The sequence below is a fragment of the Sphaerodactylus townsendi genome, linkage group LG10, assembly GCF_021028975.2.
Source record: "Sphaerodactylus townsendi isolate TG3544 linkage group LG10, MPM_Stown_v2.3, whole genome shotgun sequence".
Taxonomy (NCBI): Eukaryota; Metazoa; Chordata; class Lepidosauria; order Squamata; family Sphaerodactylidae; genus Sphaerodactylus; species Sphaerodactylus townsendi.
The window spans coordinates 49701393-49714255 of record NC_059434.1 but is presented as its reverse complement, the minus strand read 5'-3'; the positions used below and the strand labels follow the sequence as shown (position 1 = coordinate 49714255).

At 41.2% G+C, this 12863-nt stretch overlaps 1 protein-coding gene across 4 annotated transcripts in view; it reads left to right on the top strand.

Moving 5' to 3' along the window:
• The window catches only part of GAB1 (GRB2 associated binding protein 1), a 91035-nt gene that overhangs the window by 66918 nt on the left and 11254 nt on the right, over positions 1–12863 (top strand). For 2 of the 4 annotated variants that reach the window (XM_048509692.1, XM_048509690.1), the window contains exons 2-7: positions 475–769; positions 4828–5041; positions 6004–6078; positions 7377–7978; positions 11789–11874; positions 12441–12744. In XM_048509692.1, coding sequence (XP_048365649.1) covers positions 475–769; positions 4828–5041; positions 6004–6078; positions 7377–7978; positions 11789–11874; positions 12441–12744 — 1576 coding nt within the window. The remainder of the gene's footprint in view (positions 1–474; positions 770–4827; positions 5042–6003; positions 6079–7376; positions 7979–11788; positions 11875–12440; positions 12745–12863) is intronic. The other 2 variants (XM_048509693.1, XM_048509691.1) reach the window with 1 other exon arrangement.

The window sequence follows — 12863 nt, the reverse complement described above, 5'->3', positions numbered from 1 at the left end:
CAGCCTGGTGGAACAAATTGCCAACTGAGGTCTGAGCCCTGTAGGAACTATCTCTGTTCTGCAGGGCTTGTAAAACCTGGTTGTTCAACCAGGCCTTTCCCAGCTAGCCAGCCTGATTAAATTGTACCAAGATCTCCTCTTGGCCTTCAGAATGGGGGTGGGAGGAGGGGAGGGGGGATCAAGTCTGGGATGGTTTTGTTTACGTCGCCATCTATTTTATTTTATTTTTTATACATTATTTACTGTTTAATCGTACTGAATTTTAGTATATGAGAAGGCGTTTTATAACTTTTAATATTTTGTTTTATTGAACGTGTAGCATGTTTTGAACTTGTTGTGACCTGACCTGAGCCCCTTGGGGAAAGGGCGGGATAAAAATGTGACAAATAAAAATTAAATAAATAAATAAAACTTCAGTAATGGACAGTTATAAAATATTAACTATCTGAACATTTCCTGTCTTCTCTTCTTTAGGCATGGAAGAGGAGATGGTTTGTGCTCCGCAGTGGTCGACTGACAGGTGATCCAGATGTATTGGAATACTATAAAAATGACCATGCAAAGAAACCTATTCGAATCATTGACTTGAACTTATGTCAACAAGTGGACGCTGGGTTGACATTTAACAAAAAAGAATTTGAAAACAGCTATATATTTGACATCAACACAATAGACAGGGTCTTCTACTTGGTTGCTGACAGTGAAGAGGAGATGAATAAGTGGGTTCGATGTATTTGTGACATCTGTGGGTTCAACCCTACTGAAGATGGTAAGGAATGTTTCAGTGTTTAATCTGTATTTTTATGCCAATAATTCCAAGAAATCTAATATTGCAAATGAAGGATTGAAAGGTAATACAGATGTTTGTATTGTTTATATTCCACATATAGTTCCTTAAATTCTATGTTCTGGTGTCTTAAATTCTTTAAGATTTTTAAAATTTTCATTTTTTCCTGAAGATTTCTCCATTTGAATTTTCAGGCTTGAATAGGATGTTATTTCATTATATATGGCTTTCTCATCTTTTCTTGTATTTGGCTGTGGATTTAACAATTTATTGTATGTTAAGGGCCAATTGAATAAGGTCACAACTTGAATACTGAATTGATTTACCAGCCCATAGGTAACCAGCTCAAATAGAATCTCTCCCATGGACCAATAGGGATCTTTTACCAAAACGAATCTAATTAATGGGACCTGACTTTACTCTTGCTAACCCATTGACTTTATGTTACTGACTCACAGAGATAAGATTATTTGTTTACTATTTTTAATATGATTGCCTGGAAAATCTGTATTATGCCCTGAGTCATGTAATGGTACTTTTAATATGGAAAAAAAATGCTTCATAGTTAAACTTAGCACAGACTTGTGTAAGAGATTGCCTGCCTGTGTTTTACTGCAGATGCCCCAGGAAATGACTTTCTGACTACCTTGAAATTTGAGCAAGGTCAGAGTTCATGCGTTTTGCAAAGGAAATCCTTTTCAGGAATGTGTCCTAAATTTGTGCAGTTTGTTAAAGAAAGGTCAGGTTACAGTGTTTGAACCTTCTACAAAGGGATGAGTGTGTACACCTGCTCCTGTTGATCTGAAAAACACTGCTTCTCCATCCACACTTTGGCTTGACCTCCACATATAGTGAAATGAGAGAACAGAGCAGGTTCCATCACTTGAGCCTGCAGGCTGAGGGAATCACATTGTTTAGACTATCGGTATTGGTATGCCACCATCTATGGATTTCATACAATGATTCCTTTCCGCTTAGTCTTCCTCCGTTGGCAGAGAGATTATACATCTAAGTTAGCAGCACTTCCGTGTTATGGGAATGAGAGTCTTGAGGGAGCTGGGCAATCATACTGAGAGATGTTCTCTTAAAAGGCTTCTCAGTGTGGTGATGTTTGCAACAGGATGCTTGGCTAGATTGAACATTGAGCTGATCCAGCATGACTACTTGTATATTCATATGGCCCACTGCATTTAATTTGGTGCAAGGGAACTGGGAAACTTCTGCATGTTGTATTAGAGTTTGTGGTTTGTACGTTATGAGCAGGGCAGAGTGCTGAACAGCTAGAAGGGCAATAAGGTGATTTTGCCGTTTGAGGTTAAATCTCTTTGTTCATTCCATGCTTTCAAAAATGTAATGCAAAAGAAAGAGGGAAATAATGAATGTGGGATAAAAGAGTAAAAGGACTTTGTATGGGTTTTTAATTGAAATGATTCACATCTTTTGATGATTTCTTCACATGCTGTACTATACTATGCTCTGCATGTTTGTAGATGGTACAATAAAAAACCTCCTTTGTAGGTTAAGTACTTAATGTCCATTGTTATTACATCTGGAGGATTTGATGTGCAGTCAAAACTGTTCACTTCTGTACAGATGTCCTGAGTGACTCATCGCTAAAAAGAAGTTGCCGAGTCACACAATCACTTTTGTTTGTGACTGATTCATTCCTCTTTCCATAGTCTATAAAGTGTACCTCCTTGTGTATGATATGAACCTGACGTTTGTTTTGGGTACAGGACACACATTCATAATATATGAAGGTTGTTTATGCAAACAAAACTTTTGAAAAGGTTGTGGGAAAAGATCTACACTGTGTGTGCATGCTTATTACAGTCACAGGGATTATTTTAAAAACAGCCACACTTTAAAATATTTTTGGTGAATAATAGGAAGTTAAATATATATTTCTACTTCAAAAGGTCCACATTTCAGAGTTACTTTTTATATATTTAGAATTTACCATGCAGATTAATTATTGTGATTTAAGATTCTGCTGATTTTGGTACAGTAAAAACTACTTCCTGTGTTATCTGGGACAAAGAGTTGCTGCAGTGATCTCACGCTTCGCTGTTGATCAAGACTGCCTCCTGGCTTTCCTCCACTTGCACTGCGAGGTCTTCGGCAATGTCTTCTAGGCATGCATGGGCAACCTCTGTTTCCCGCATTCTGATTGGCTGAATCTCAACTCCCCCCACCTCATTCATTTTCACCAATTTAGTTGACTCTGCACAAAACAGGCGCTGGGAATCGGTGCCCTCCCCCCACCCATCTAAAATCCCTGCATATGTGAAGGAATCGCAGTACTCCAACCCCCCCTGGTCTAAACTCCTTGCATGTGCAAGGGGATCGCCGCCCTCCCTTTCACAGTGACCTCATATGCCGCTTTTCTGCAAGCTTTCTCAAAGTTTTGCAAGGTTTCTCCCACCATGTTTTTTATTCCACTGTAAGGGGGAGGGAGGGAGGTGCCTGTTCATTGGAGGGGCTGGCAGAGCGATGAGGCAGGAAAAATGGCCTCATTCTGCTGCCAAGGAGTTTCCATGACAACAGAAGCCACCAGAGCAACAGAGGGGCATTCCAAAACCTTTTTGGTTCTGGAAAGTCCTGTAGCAAAACCACTGCTGCAGGGTGGCACCAGGGCAACAGCGTGGCAGACATGCTGCAGCGCCAGATGCTGTGGGGAACACCCCATTGCGCCGGGGCATTCCTTGTGCCAACAACAGGGCATTTTTAACATGCAAAAAAACCCAGGAAGAAATCTCTAGTCCGCCTATATAGTCCCACCATGTGTATATGAGGTTTAACTGTTAAGACAGCAGTTGGGTCCGCATGTTTCATCTATATTGTAATGCAGATAAGAATACCCATGTCACCCACATAGTACAGTAAATTACAATAATGTGTAATTAAAAAATGTTCTTGCAGTTCTAAAGTGGTTGCTTGGACAGAAGAAATTGGGTAGCAAAATGTTCTTTGCTTGAACATTCTACAAATCATGTTCAACAGTGTCTGTTAATTTGAGAGCTGTCACTCAGCCCTTCCAAGTCCATGTGTAACTTTCAGTTTTATTTTCCATACCACATATTTGTGGTATCATTCGTTTCAAACACACCTGGGTTCAAAGAAAGTAATAGGGGAATCAAGCTTATAGTCAGAACTTCAAGCAAGAGATGGGCAACAGTTCAAGAAGGGTAGTTTACAATTTTCTAGCACAAACTGTTTCAACTATTTTTTTCTTAAAACAATATTCCTCTATAATTCAAACTCCCTGCTGTGAAAAGTTAACACATAAGGGGAAAAAAACTAGGCAAGTCTTCTGCTTGATTCACTGGCTGTCTAGGCAGGGAGCTTTCCATCGTCTTGTTTACCTACCTGTGGTGCTGATGTGGGAACTTCCATAGATACCCACAGTCCTACATAATTACTATAATTAAACTTGTTGGTTGCCACACAACATACAGATACGGGGAAGTATTAACCATGCTACCAAGAAATGAAAAATAGGGCTTTTCCTGAGATGCCAGATGACTACCATCGACTTTAACTGGACACATACATCCCCTTTAAAATTGGGATGGACCAAGAAATAAATTAAAGCCCAGAAATAAAGTCTTGCATGCCTGTTCCGTGCTATTTGCCATTTAATTTTATTCATTTATTTACTTATGTATTTTTATTAAATCAATGTTACTAAAAGAATCTCAACAAAAAACATAGTATAAAGCTTGCACAGCAGTGGCCTGAACAAATATGTTAGTGCCTTGATCCAAATCCACTCGTCAACTGGCTCCAAATGGCTTCCTAATCATGGTTTATAGAATCCGAAAGTTCAGCAAGATTGGAAGCCTTCATCATGTCTCAGTGGGAGACTGTTCCAGAATAAAGGAAAAACAGCTTAAGAAGCCAGGATCCGGCCAGCAGCCTGTCACACCCTAGCAAGGAAAGGCAATGATGGCCACACAGATACATGCAGGGAGAACCGGTCCTTCAAGGTGAATATATTATGCATGGGTTGACTTTTCTGTATGTTTGTGTGTTTGTAGATGCTGTGAAGCCACCTGGCAATTCTCTACAGGTCCCTGCTGAGTTACCCTTACCTGTCAACACTTCCCTACCATCTGTACAAGCAGAATCATCATTACCTCCTCCGTACCAGCTAATTAATATCCCACCATTAGAGCCTGACTCCCGTCAAGAAGATCCTCAAGACTACCTGTTGCTAATTAACTGTCAGAGCAAGAAGCCTGAGTCAACAAGGTAATGTTCCTTACCAGTTTTCACATAAAAGCATTTATATCTATACTGCCAAAGATGACTGCAGTTGCAGAAAAGGAACTTTTCTCCCGCAAGAGGCGGAGCAAGGGACAATTGCGCCTGGGACGTGCATGCGCCCTGTGTCCCTGCCACAGCGTTGCCAGCCCCAGAATGCCATGCCACTCCCCCAGAAAGCCCCCTCGACGGCATGGCCATGCATTCACTGCTGCTCCACCCGGGGTGTCACCCGTCGCCCCGTGGGCGCTATGCCACTGTCCCTCACAATGAATGGCATTGGATACCCACCATTGTTACAGTCCAATCCAAAGGGTGGGGGGGGGAGTAGAGTGGCAGTCAGCAGTTTGGGTGCCAGGGGAGAAGGAGAAATACCTTTCTCCACTGGGAAAACCCATAGTAGAAAATGACTCATGCTACCGTTCCCGGAATGTCCTCTTCCACACTGCCATGGGCAGAGGTCAGCTTCCAGGTTTGGGTAAATCTCTTGGTACCAGCACCCATGCCACTTTGCATGGTGCTGATGGCACGAACACCGGCGCCAGCCTTCTGCTACTTCCAATGCAGTTTCTGCACCACCATCCCCCCTCCTTTGGATTGCACAGTTAGATTTAGAAAGCCATTCTAATATTGCCTTGGCTGGTTTTTTTCTTGTTCTATGGTGATTTTTTGAAGATCATGGACAATTAAATGTGCACAAGCCCATTGAACTTAGTGGACTTAAACATAATTCTTCGTTGGACTGTGGCCCATATTGTAGCCAAGATGTCAATGTACCATTCAAGTGCACCTACATACCTAACAATATCCCATTTAAAACTACATTTAATCATTAACTTCAGTGAGGAGGAACTATGTTTATGAGAGGGTTTTTGCAAGTGTTGTTAATTACAGAGCACTAGTTTGCTTTTACTGATCTGTCTCAATTTTGTCATGTGTTTGTAAACCAGCTCTTATCTAATCTCGGAAGAAGGGGAGGAATATTTACTGCTGGAGAATTTTGAAAGTAAAAAGGTTCCATTGCAGTGAGTGTAATGAGAATTGTTTGGGATCTGTGTTAGAATTTAACCCCAGAACTGTAACTTGCTTGAAACCATTTTTGTTTGTGTGTGTTGCATGTTGTGCTGTGAATTTTAATAGACAATGCAGATAATTACTACTTGAAATATTTAGATGTACAAAGAAGATTTTGGCTGGAGCTGGTTGCTATAATTTTTGTGAGTGTGCCTCATGACTTTCAAGGAATCAAAGAAGAGGTTTGGTATTTCATACTGCAGGATTATGCAGTGCCTATGCTCCCCCCCCCCTCAGTTTAGAGTATTGGTGTGTAGGCCCTCTCAAAGAAGATCCAAAGGTTTAGTTCATTTTGCTTTTATTTTATTTACATTGTTTATAGTTTGCCTTTCTCATTGAGACTCACGGATGTAATTCCTGCCTCTTACACAAAGACCTAAGAGGTTACCCCACTATTCATTCTGTGTTAAAAGCTTAGGATTTCTAATCTTCTGTTACCATCTCAGGGAGATGGGGCAAATTTAAAATACAAGCTCATCATGTCGTGTACAGTGGTTTTTCAGAGGGTAAATCTCCAGATTCAGGTTGGTACATTATGCAGTAGAATGCTGCATAGAACGGAATTTGGAGATCATTCCAGTTCCTGTCTTCACATATTAATGGCATTTCCCTTTCTTGTAGCACCATATTGTTTTTGACACAAGTACTTGAACAGTGACTTGCACTCATTTTGTTTATTTCTATTATTGTATTGTTCTAAACATGAACAAAGCACAATCAATTATTTACAGCAATCTTAAAAGTTGTGATTTCGTTTGAAAAGGATTAATTCAAAATTGTATTCAGTCACCCAGCAGCAGAGGGAGTTATTTTGAATTTATACCTGTTGACTATTAAACAACACGGAAATACTCATTCCAAAGTATTTCCAAATTTCCAAATACTCATTCCAAATTCCTCTTCTATTCAACTCAGTTCTGTTCCTCTGCTCTTGCACATTCCTGCCTTAATGTCACAAGATGATGCAGAAGCATTAGATTTAATGCTGTTCTGTCATTAGGGCATTCTTGTGAGTCTCAGAAGTATATCACCATATGCAGCTTCTATGGCACTGTGGTGTGTAACACACTGTGGTGTGTAACTTCCAGTGTAAGTGTTTCATACTCAGTAGTTGCATGGCAATAACTCAGAAAAAATGCACCTCTTATACTGCTGTGATTTGCTATTTTGATCTTACTGTTTTTGGTAAGTATTTGTCACTAAAGTAATTGGACACGCCAATAAATTCATTTTTTTATCTCACAATTAGGTCGCAGGCTGATTCAGCAAAAACTGCCTCTTCTGAAACAGACTGCAATGATAATGTGCCTTCCCATAAAACATCTGTGCAATCTCTGAACAAGCATGCTGTGAATGGATTTTTTCAGCAGCAAAGTGTGTATGACTCTCCACCATCAAGAGCTGCCTCAGTGTCGGTAGATGGCAGCCTTTATAACCTGCCAAGGAGTTATTCGCAGGATGTTTTACCAAAGGCATCTCCTTCTGGGACAGATACAGATGGAGAGCAACATATTTTCAGTGCCCTGTCTACAACATCTTCGCTTGATGCACAGATGAGGCATTTCTCCATTAGTTATGACATTCCCCCAACCCCTGGAAATACTTACCAGATTCCACGAACTTTTCCAGAAGGATCATTGGCTCAAAGCTCAAAGCTAGAGAGTATTCCAGATGTTCCTCCACCTCGGCCACCAAAACCTCATCACCCTTCAGACCGTTCTCCTGTGGAGGTGTGTAGCATCTCCCGTACTGCCTCAGATACCGACAGCAGCTACTGCATCCCTACAGGAGGCATGCTTCCGTCACGTAGCAACACTATTTCCACTGTGGATCTGAACTTATTTCGGAAAGGTTGGTGTTATCTTGTCTTGACTGTGGGTGTTATTATTCAAAAGGGTCAGATTATTTTTATAAAGTTTTGGACATATAAATTGCATTGGAAATGAGTCTCAGGGAGTCAACTACACAGTGCACTATGGTCATGTACGGCGTGAGCCTGATAGCCCTTTCTCCATTTAGAGTTTCCTGTGAGTGGGCAGTTTGTATCATAGAAGGAATGGGAGGAAAACAAGTTCTTCACCCTTGTCCTGCTAGTCACTTTTGTCCTGAAACTTCACCTTGCACCTGTTCCTCCTCTTGCCAATGTTTGTCTCAAGTACAGGATTCAAATGTTACATGAATAAAAAATAGCTGGATGGGGAAGGCAAAGGGTGGGAGAAGTGGAACTTTCTCTTTCCTCCCCTTCTCATATATGCATTGTCCGCTCCTAAAAATGGGGTATTCGGAGCTATTTTGTGCATTTGTGTTGTCCAAACTGAAGTTATACAAAATCTTGACTTTGCTGAAATTAATGAGAATTTGCCTTGATTGGGATAGTTTTCTCTGAAGTCTCTGGAATATATCCATTTGAGGATGGCTGATATGTAAAAAGCCAAGTTATAAAAATCAATTCCAGGTATTGTTTTCGGTTAACAGATGGCATCTTCTTTTATCTACCTGTCTGTCTGTCTGTCTGCCTGTCTATCATTTCATGAAAGAATTTATTCTGTGGCATTTTCTGCATGGTTCAAATACCCCAGGATGGGGCAGTGAATTATCCTGGTTTGTGCAAGATTTTCGCACAGTTCCCAGTCCTATTTTGGGGGTGCCCCTTGGCATGTTCCTTATCCCGGATTTTTCAAAAATCACCAAATTGAAGGTTCTTTGTAAAAATCCCGGGGTGAGCCTGCTACTTGTGCAAAACCCAATCAGGAACAGATCCGGTTTATTTTTCCCGCCCAGCCGCCTAATCTCCCCACCTGACATTCATTCAAGCTGCCACTCAAACACAACAGCCAATCAGAATGCAGGACACTGAGCCTGCTGATAGATGCTTGCATTTTCCACTCAAAAACACAGCTAATCAGAACGTGGTACACTGGGTGTAAGAGGCTTTCAGCTTGCAGCTGCCACTCAAAAAACATCAGCCAATTAGAATGCAAGACACTTACAATGTGAATATAAAACTTCCAGGCTCGTGCAAAAGAAATGTGAGTATTTCATCCCAGTCTTAACTTGATTCCTTCATGGAAAAGTACAGCCGTTCAAAGGGAGGAGCTGGGATAAAATTACCCCGGAATTTACGGTTCCACTTGTACCCCAGTGTAATTATGCCTTGCAGAAAATGCCTGTCTCACTTCCATTGGTCTTTTTGTTCTTTGATTTGTCCAGTTTACAATGTGCAATGCCCATTGATTATAGTTTATAGATAATAACCCATACTAATGCCTTTTGCTTTGGAACTCAACTATGAGAGGTCTGTGTTGAGATGTCAAAAGGGAAATGGGAACAAAATATATATGGTGAAAGAGCTAATAAAATAATGGTTACGGATGTGCAAAGGAGGAGAGGGTAAGCACGTGCAACAGGGCAGGGAGGAAGAGTAAGGGGAGGGAAGGGGAAGAATTTGTTCATATGCTCATGTTATCCAGTAAGATGAACTCTTGTTCATCATTTAATAATCTGCATGTCATTTTACCACAATGTGGATACATGCAATAGCAAACCACCTCTAAATGTCTCTTTCCTTGAAAACCCCACCAGCGGTCGCCATAAATCAAATGTGACTTGATAGTTGTAAAAAATATTTTATAATAAGTACTTTATTTATTACATTTTTATCCCACCCTTCTTGACCACAGCTGCGCTCAGGGCAACACACACACATTTTAATCGATATATAACAATGGAACCATAACATTCATTGACACCAATTCTGCCATATTAATCTAAAAAGATTGGGGTGGGTGGGTGGATAGCAAATCAATCAAATAATCTCACATTAACACCCCATGAAAATATCATGCATACCTCTGCACAGTCCCTTTACTAGGGATTGTCCAAGTATGGAGGAGAAGGTTAAGAGGAAATAATGCAAGATGTAATATATGTGTTGATGGTAAGTGATTGGGGAGGCCGGCAGATAAAAGTGGGCAGACTGAGGGCTTCAATCAAAGGCCCGGAGGAACATCTCTGTCTTACAGGCCATACAGAACAGTTTGAGGTCTGTAGGTCCCTGGTATCAGCCGACAGAGAGTTCCACCAGGCTGGAGCCAGGGCAGAAAAAGCCCTGGCTCTGGCCAAGGTCAATCTAACATCCTTGGGGCCAAGGATCACCAGATTTCTGTCAGAGGACGAGAGCGTCCTCTGCAGAAAATATGGAGTGAGCAGAGGCGTTCCTCCCATTGAGCAAAGTGGGCAGTTGCCCAGGGCTCCAAATTTTGGGTTCGTTTGTGGGGGATTTTGTATTTTCGGTTTTTTTCTGTTTTTGGCCTGCAGGGGGCGCAGATTTTAGGCTAGCAGCACCAAAATTTCAGGGATTTTTTGGGAGACTCTCCTGATTATATGACCCAGGTTTGGTGAGGTTTGGTTAAGGGGGTGCAAAGTTATGGACTCCCAAAGGGAGTGCACCCATCCCCCATTATTTCCAATGGGAGCTAATAGGAGATGGGGGCTACACCTTTGAGGGTCCGTAACTTTGGACCCCCTGAACCAAACTTCACCAAACCTGGGTGGTATCATCAGTAGGGTCTCACGAAGATACTCTGAAATTTTGGTGCTGCTTTCTTAATAATTGTACCCCTGACAGCAGGCACCCCCTAAATTTCCCTAGATTCTCTTTTTAAATCCACTCCCTTCCTGCCAATGCTTGTTTTCTTTCTTTCTTTTATTCTCTCAATGCCTAATAAAGGTTGTTGTTGTTGTTGTTGTTGTTGTTGTTGTTGTTGTTGTTGTTGTTGTTGTTGTTGTTGTTGTTGTTGTTGTTGTTGCTAAATCCACCCCCTTCGGCATGGATTTAAAGGGAGAATCTGAGGTCCCCAGTTTTAACATTGAAAAGAATGCTGTTTCAGGGTTGGGGATAATCCACCCCAAAACAGCATCACTTTCAATGTTGTTTAAACTGGGGACCCCAAATTCTCCCTTTAATGTGGATTTAAAAGGAGAATCTGGGCTCCCTAGTTTAAACACCATTGAAAATGATGCTGTTAGGGGGTGGATTCCAGCATCACTTGTTTAAACTAGGGAGCCCAGATTCTGCTGTGTGGCATGGCCCATTGCTGTGTTCAGATTTGTGAGTTGGGGCATGTTCTATAATGTGATGGTGACTTTGAAACGACCTGGTGGAAAAAAATCATTGTTTGGTCACGGTGGGGGAGAGTAGCCGCCCATGGGGGCGCATCAAACTCAGGTTTTTCCCAGGGCTCCAGTTTGCCTAGGTATGCCTGGGGGCGGGGGGCGGGGTGAGGCACAAAAAAGAAAATTTACCATTATCAATCACTTGCTATTTATATGGGGAGTCACTAAATTTGTAAACCATTGTAATATTTTGGTAGGACTACCTTACTTTACAAAAAGTTGTATCTTCAGGAAATTTTAGGCATGCTATGGAAGAGATCTCTTTTTATTGCTTTCATATTATGTTGCGCTTATGCTTTTAAAGATCAGGAGTAGAACAAAGAGTTTCACTGACTGCTAAAAGAAATACAGACAAGAAGTAGGTAGCATAGTGCGAATTTCTTCTCCTGCTTTGATTTGTCAAACATCATTGTGTGTGTTTTTATGCAGTGGGAAGTGGAGGATGGGAAGACAATTGCTTAATTTTTTTTTCCCTGCTTCTTTTAGACATTGGTTCTCAGGACTGCTATTTTACTCCACGAACGTTTCCAAATGACAGATCAAGCTCACTGGAAGGCTTTCATAACCACTTCGTAAGTATTGATAGGATCTCTGATGTTGGTGTGACACATCAAACATTCACACTCCTATGCATTCTCTGTTATGGAACAAGGACAGATACTATGAAGTAGGTTTTGCACGTAATGCTTGCTGTGATATAACATGGATTAAATCATTACTTTCCATAACAAGGTGGTAACAAATGGGTGGAGAAGAAGCCAAGTCCTCCTGAGGATGGGTTTAATAGTGAAAAGAAAGAAAGAAGAGAAGGCTTGAAAAAAGAGAGATTGCCAAGTTTCTATTGCATCATCCAGAATGCTAAACAGTGTACAACTGTGACAGTCAGTTACGAAAGAAATAGGAGGAGGCTCTAATGGGATTATGGCTGTCCATGCTTAGTATACTGTACGTTGGCTTGGTGGAATTCCAGTCGACAGATAGATTACACTCATGGCCAGGATCTGTGCAAGCATGAAAGACTATACAAATGTTTTGCAGGACAACAAAATGATAAAATAAACGTGTGCTAATATCCTAAAATGTCTATAAATTCGGAAGTTGGTTTATTTTCTTGCTTTGAAATGTCTTTCGTTTCTAGAAAAATAAAAGTTTGTTGACTGTGGGAAGTGTTTCAAGTGAAGAACTGGATGAAAATTATGTTCCCATGAATCCAAACTCCCCCCCTCGGCAGCATTCTAGCAGCTTTACTGAACCCATCCAAGAAATGAACTATGTGCCTATGACCCCGGGAACCTTTGACTTTTCGCTGTTTGGAATGCAAGTACCTCCACCAGCACACATGGGGTTCAGATCTAGCCCAAAGACCCCTCCCAGAAGACCAGTCCTTGTTGCCGAATGTGAACCTCCGCCAGTGGATAGGAACCTCAAGCCAGACAGGAAAGGTAAGCACAAGTTACCAGCTGCTGTCTGATCATTTCATATTTTATGCAGTTTTTTTTCTTCACAAAAAATGGTTAGAAAAGAAGACAGCAATATAAACATGGGATTTTAAAATAGTATA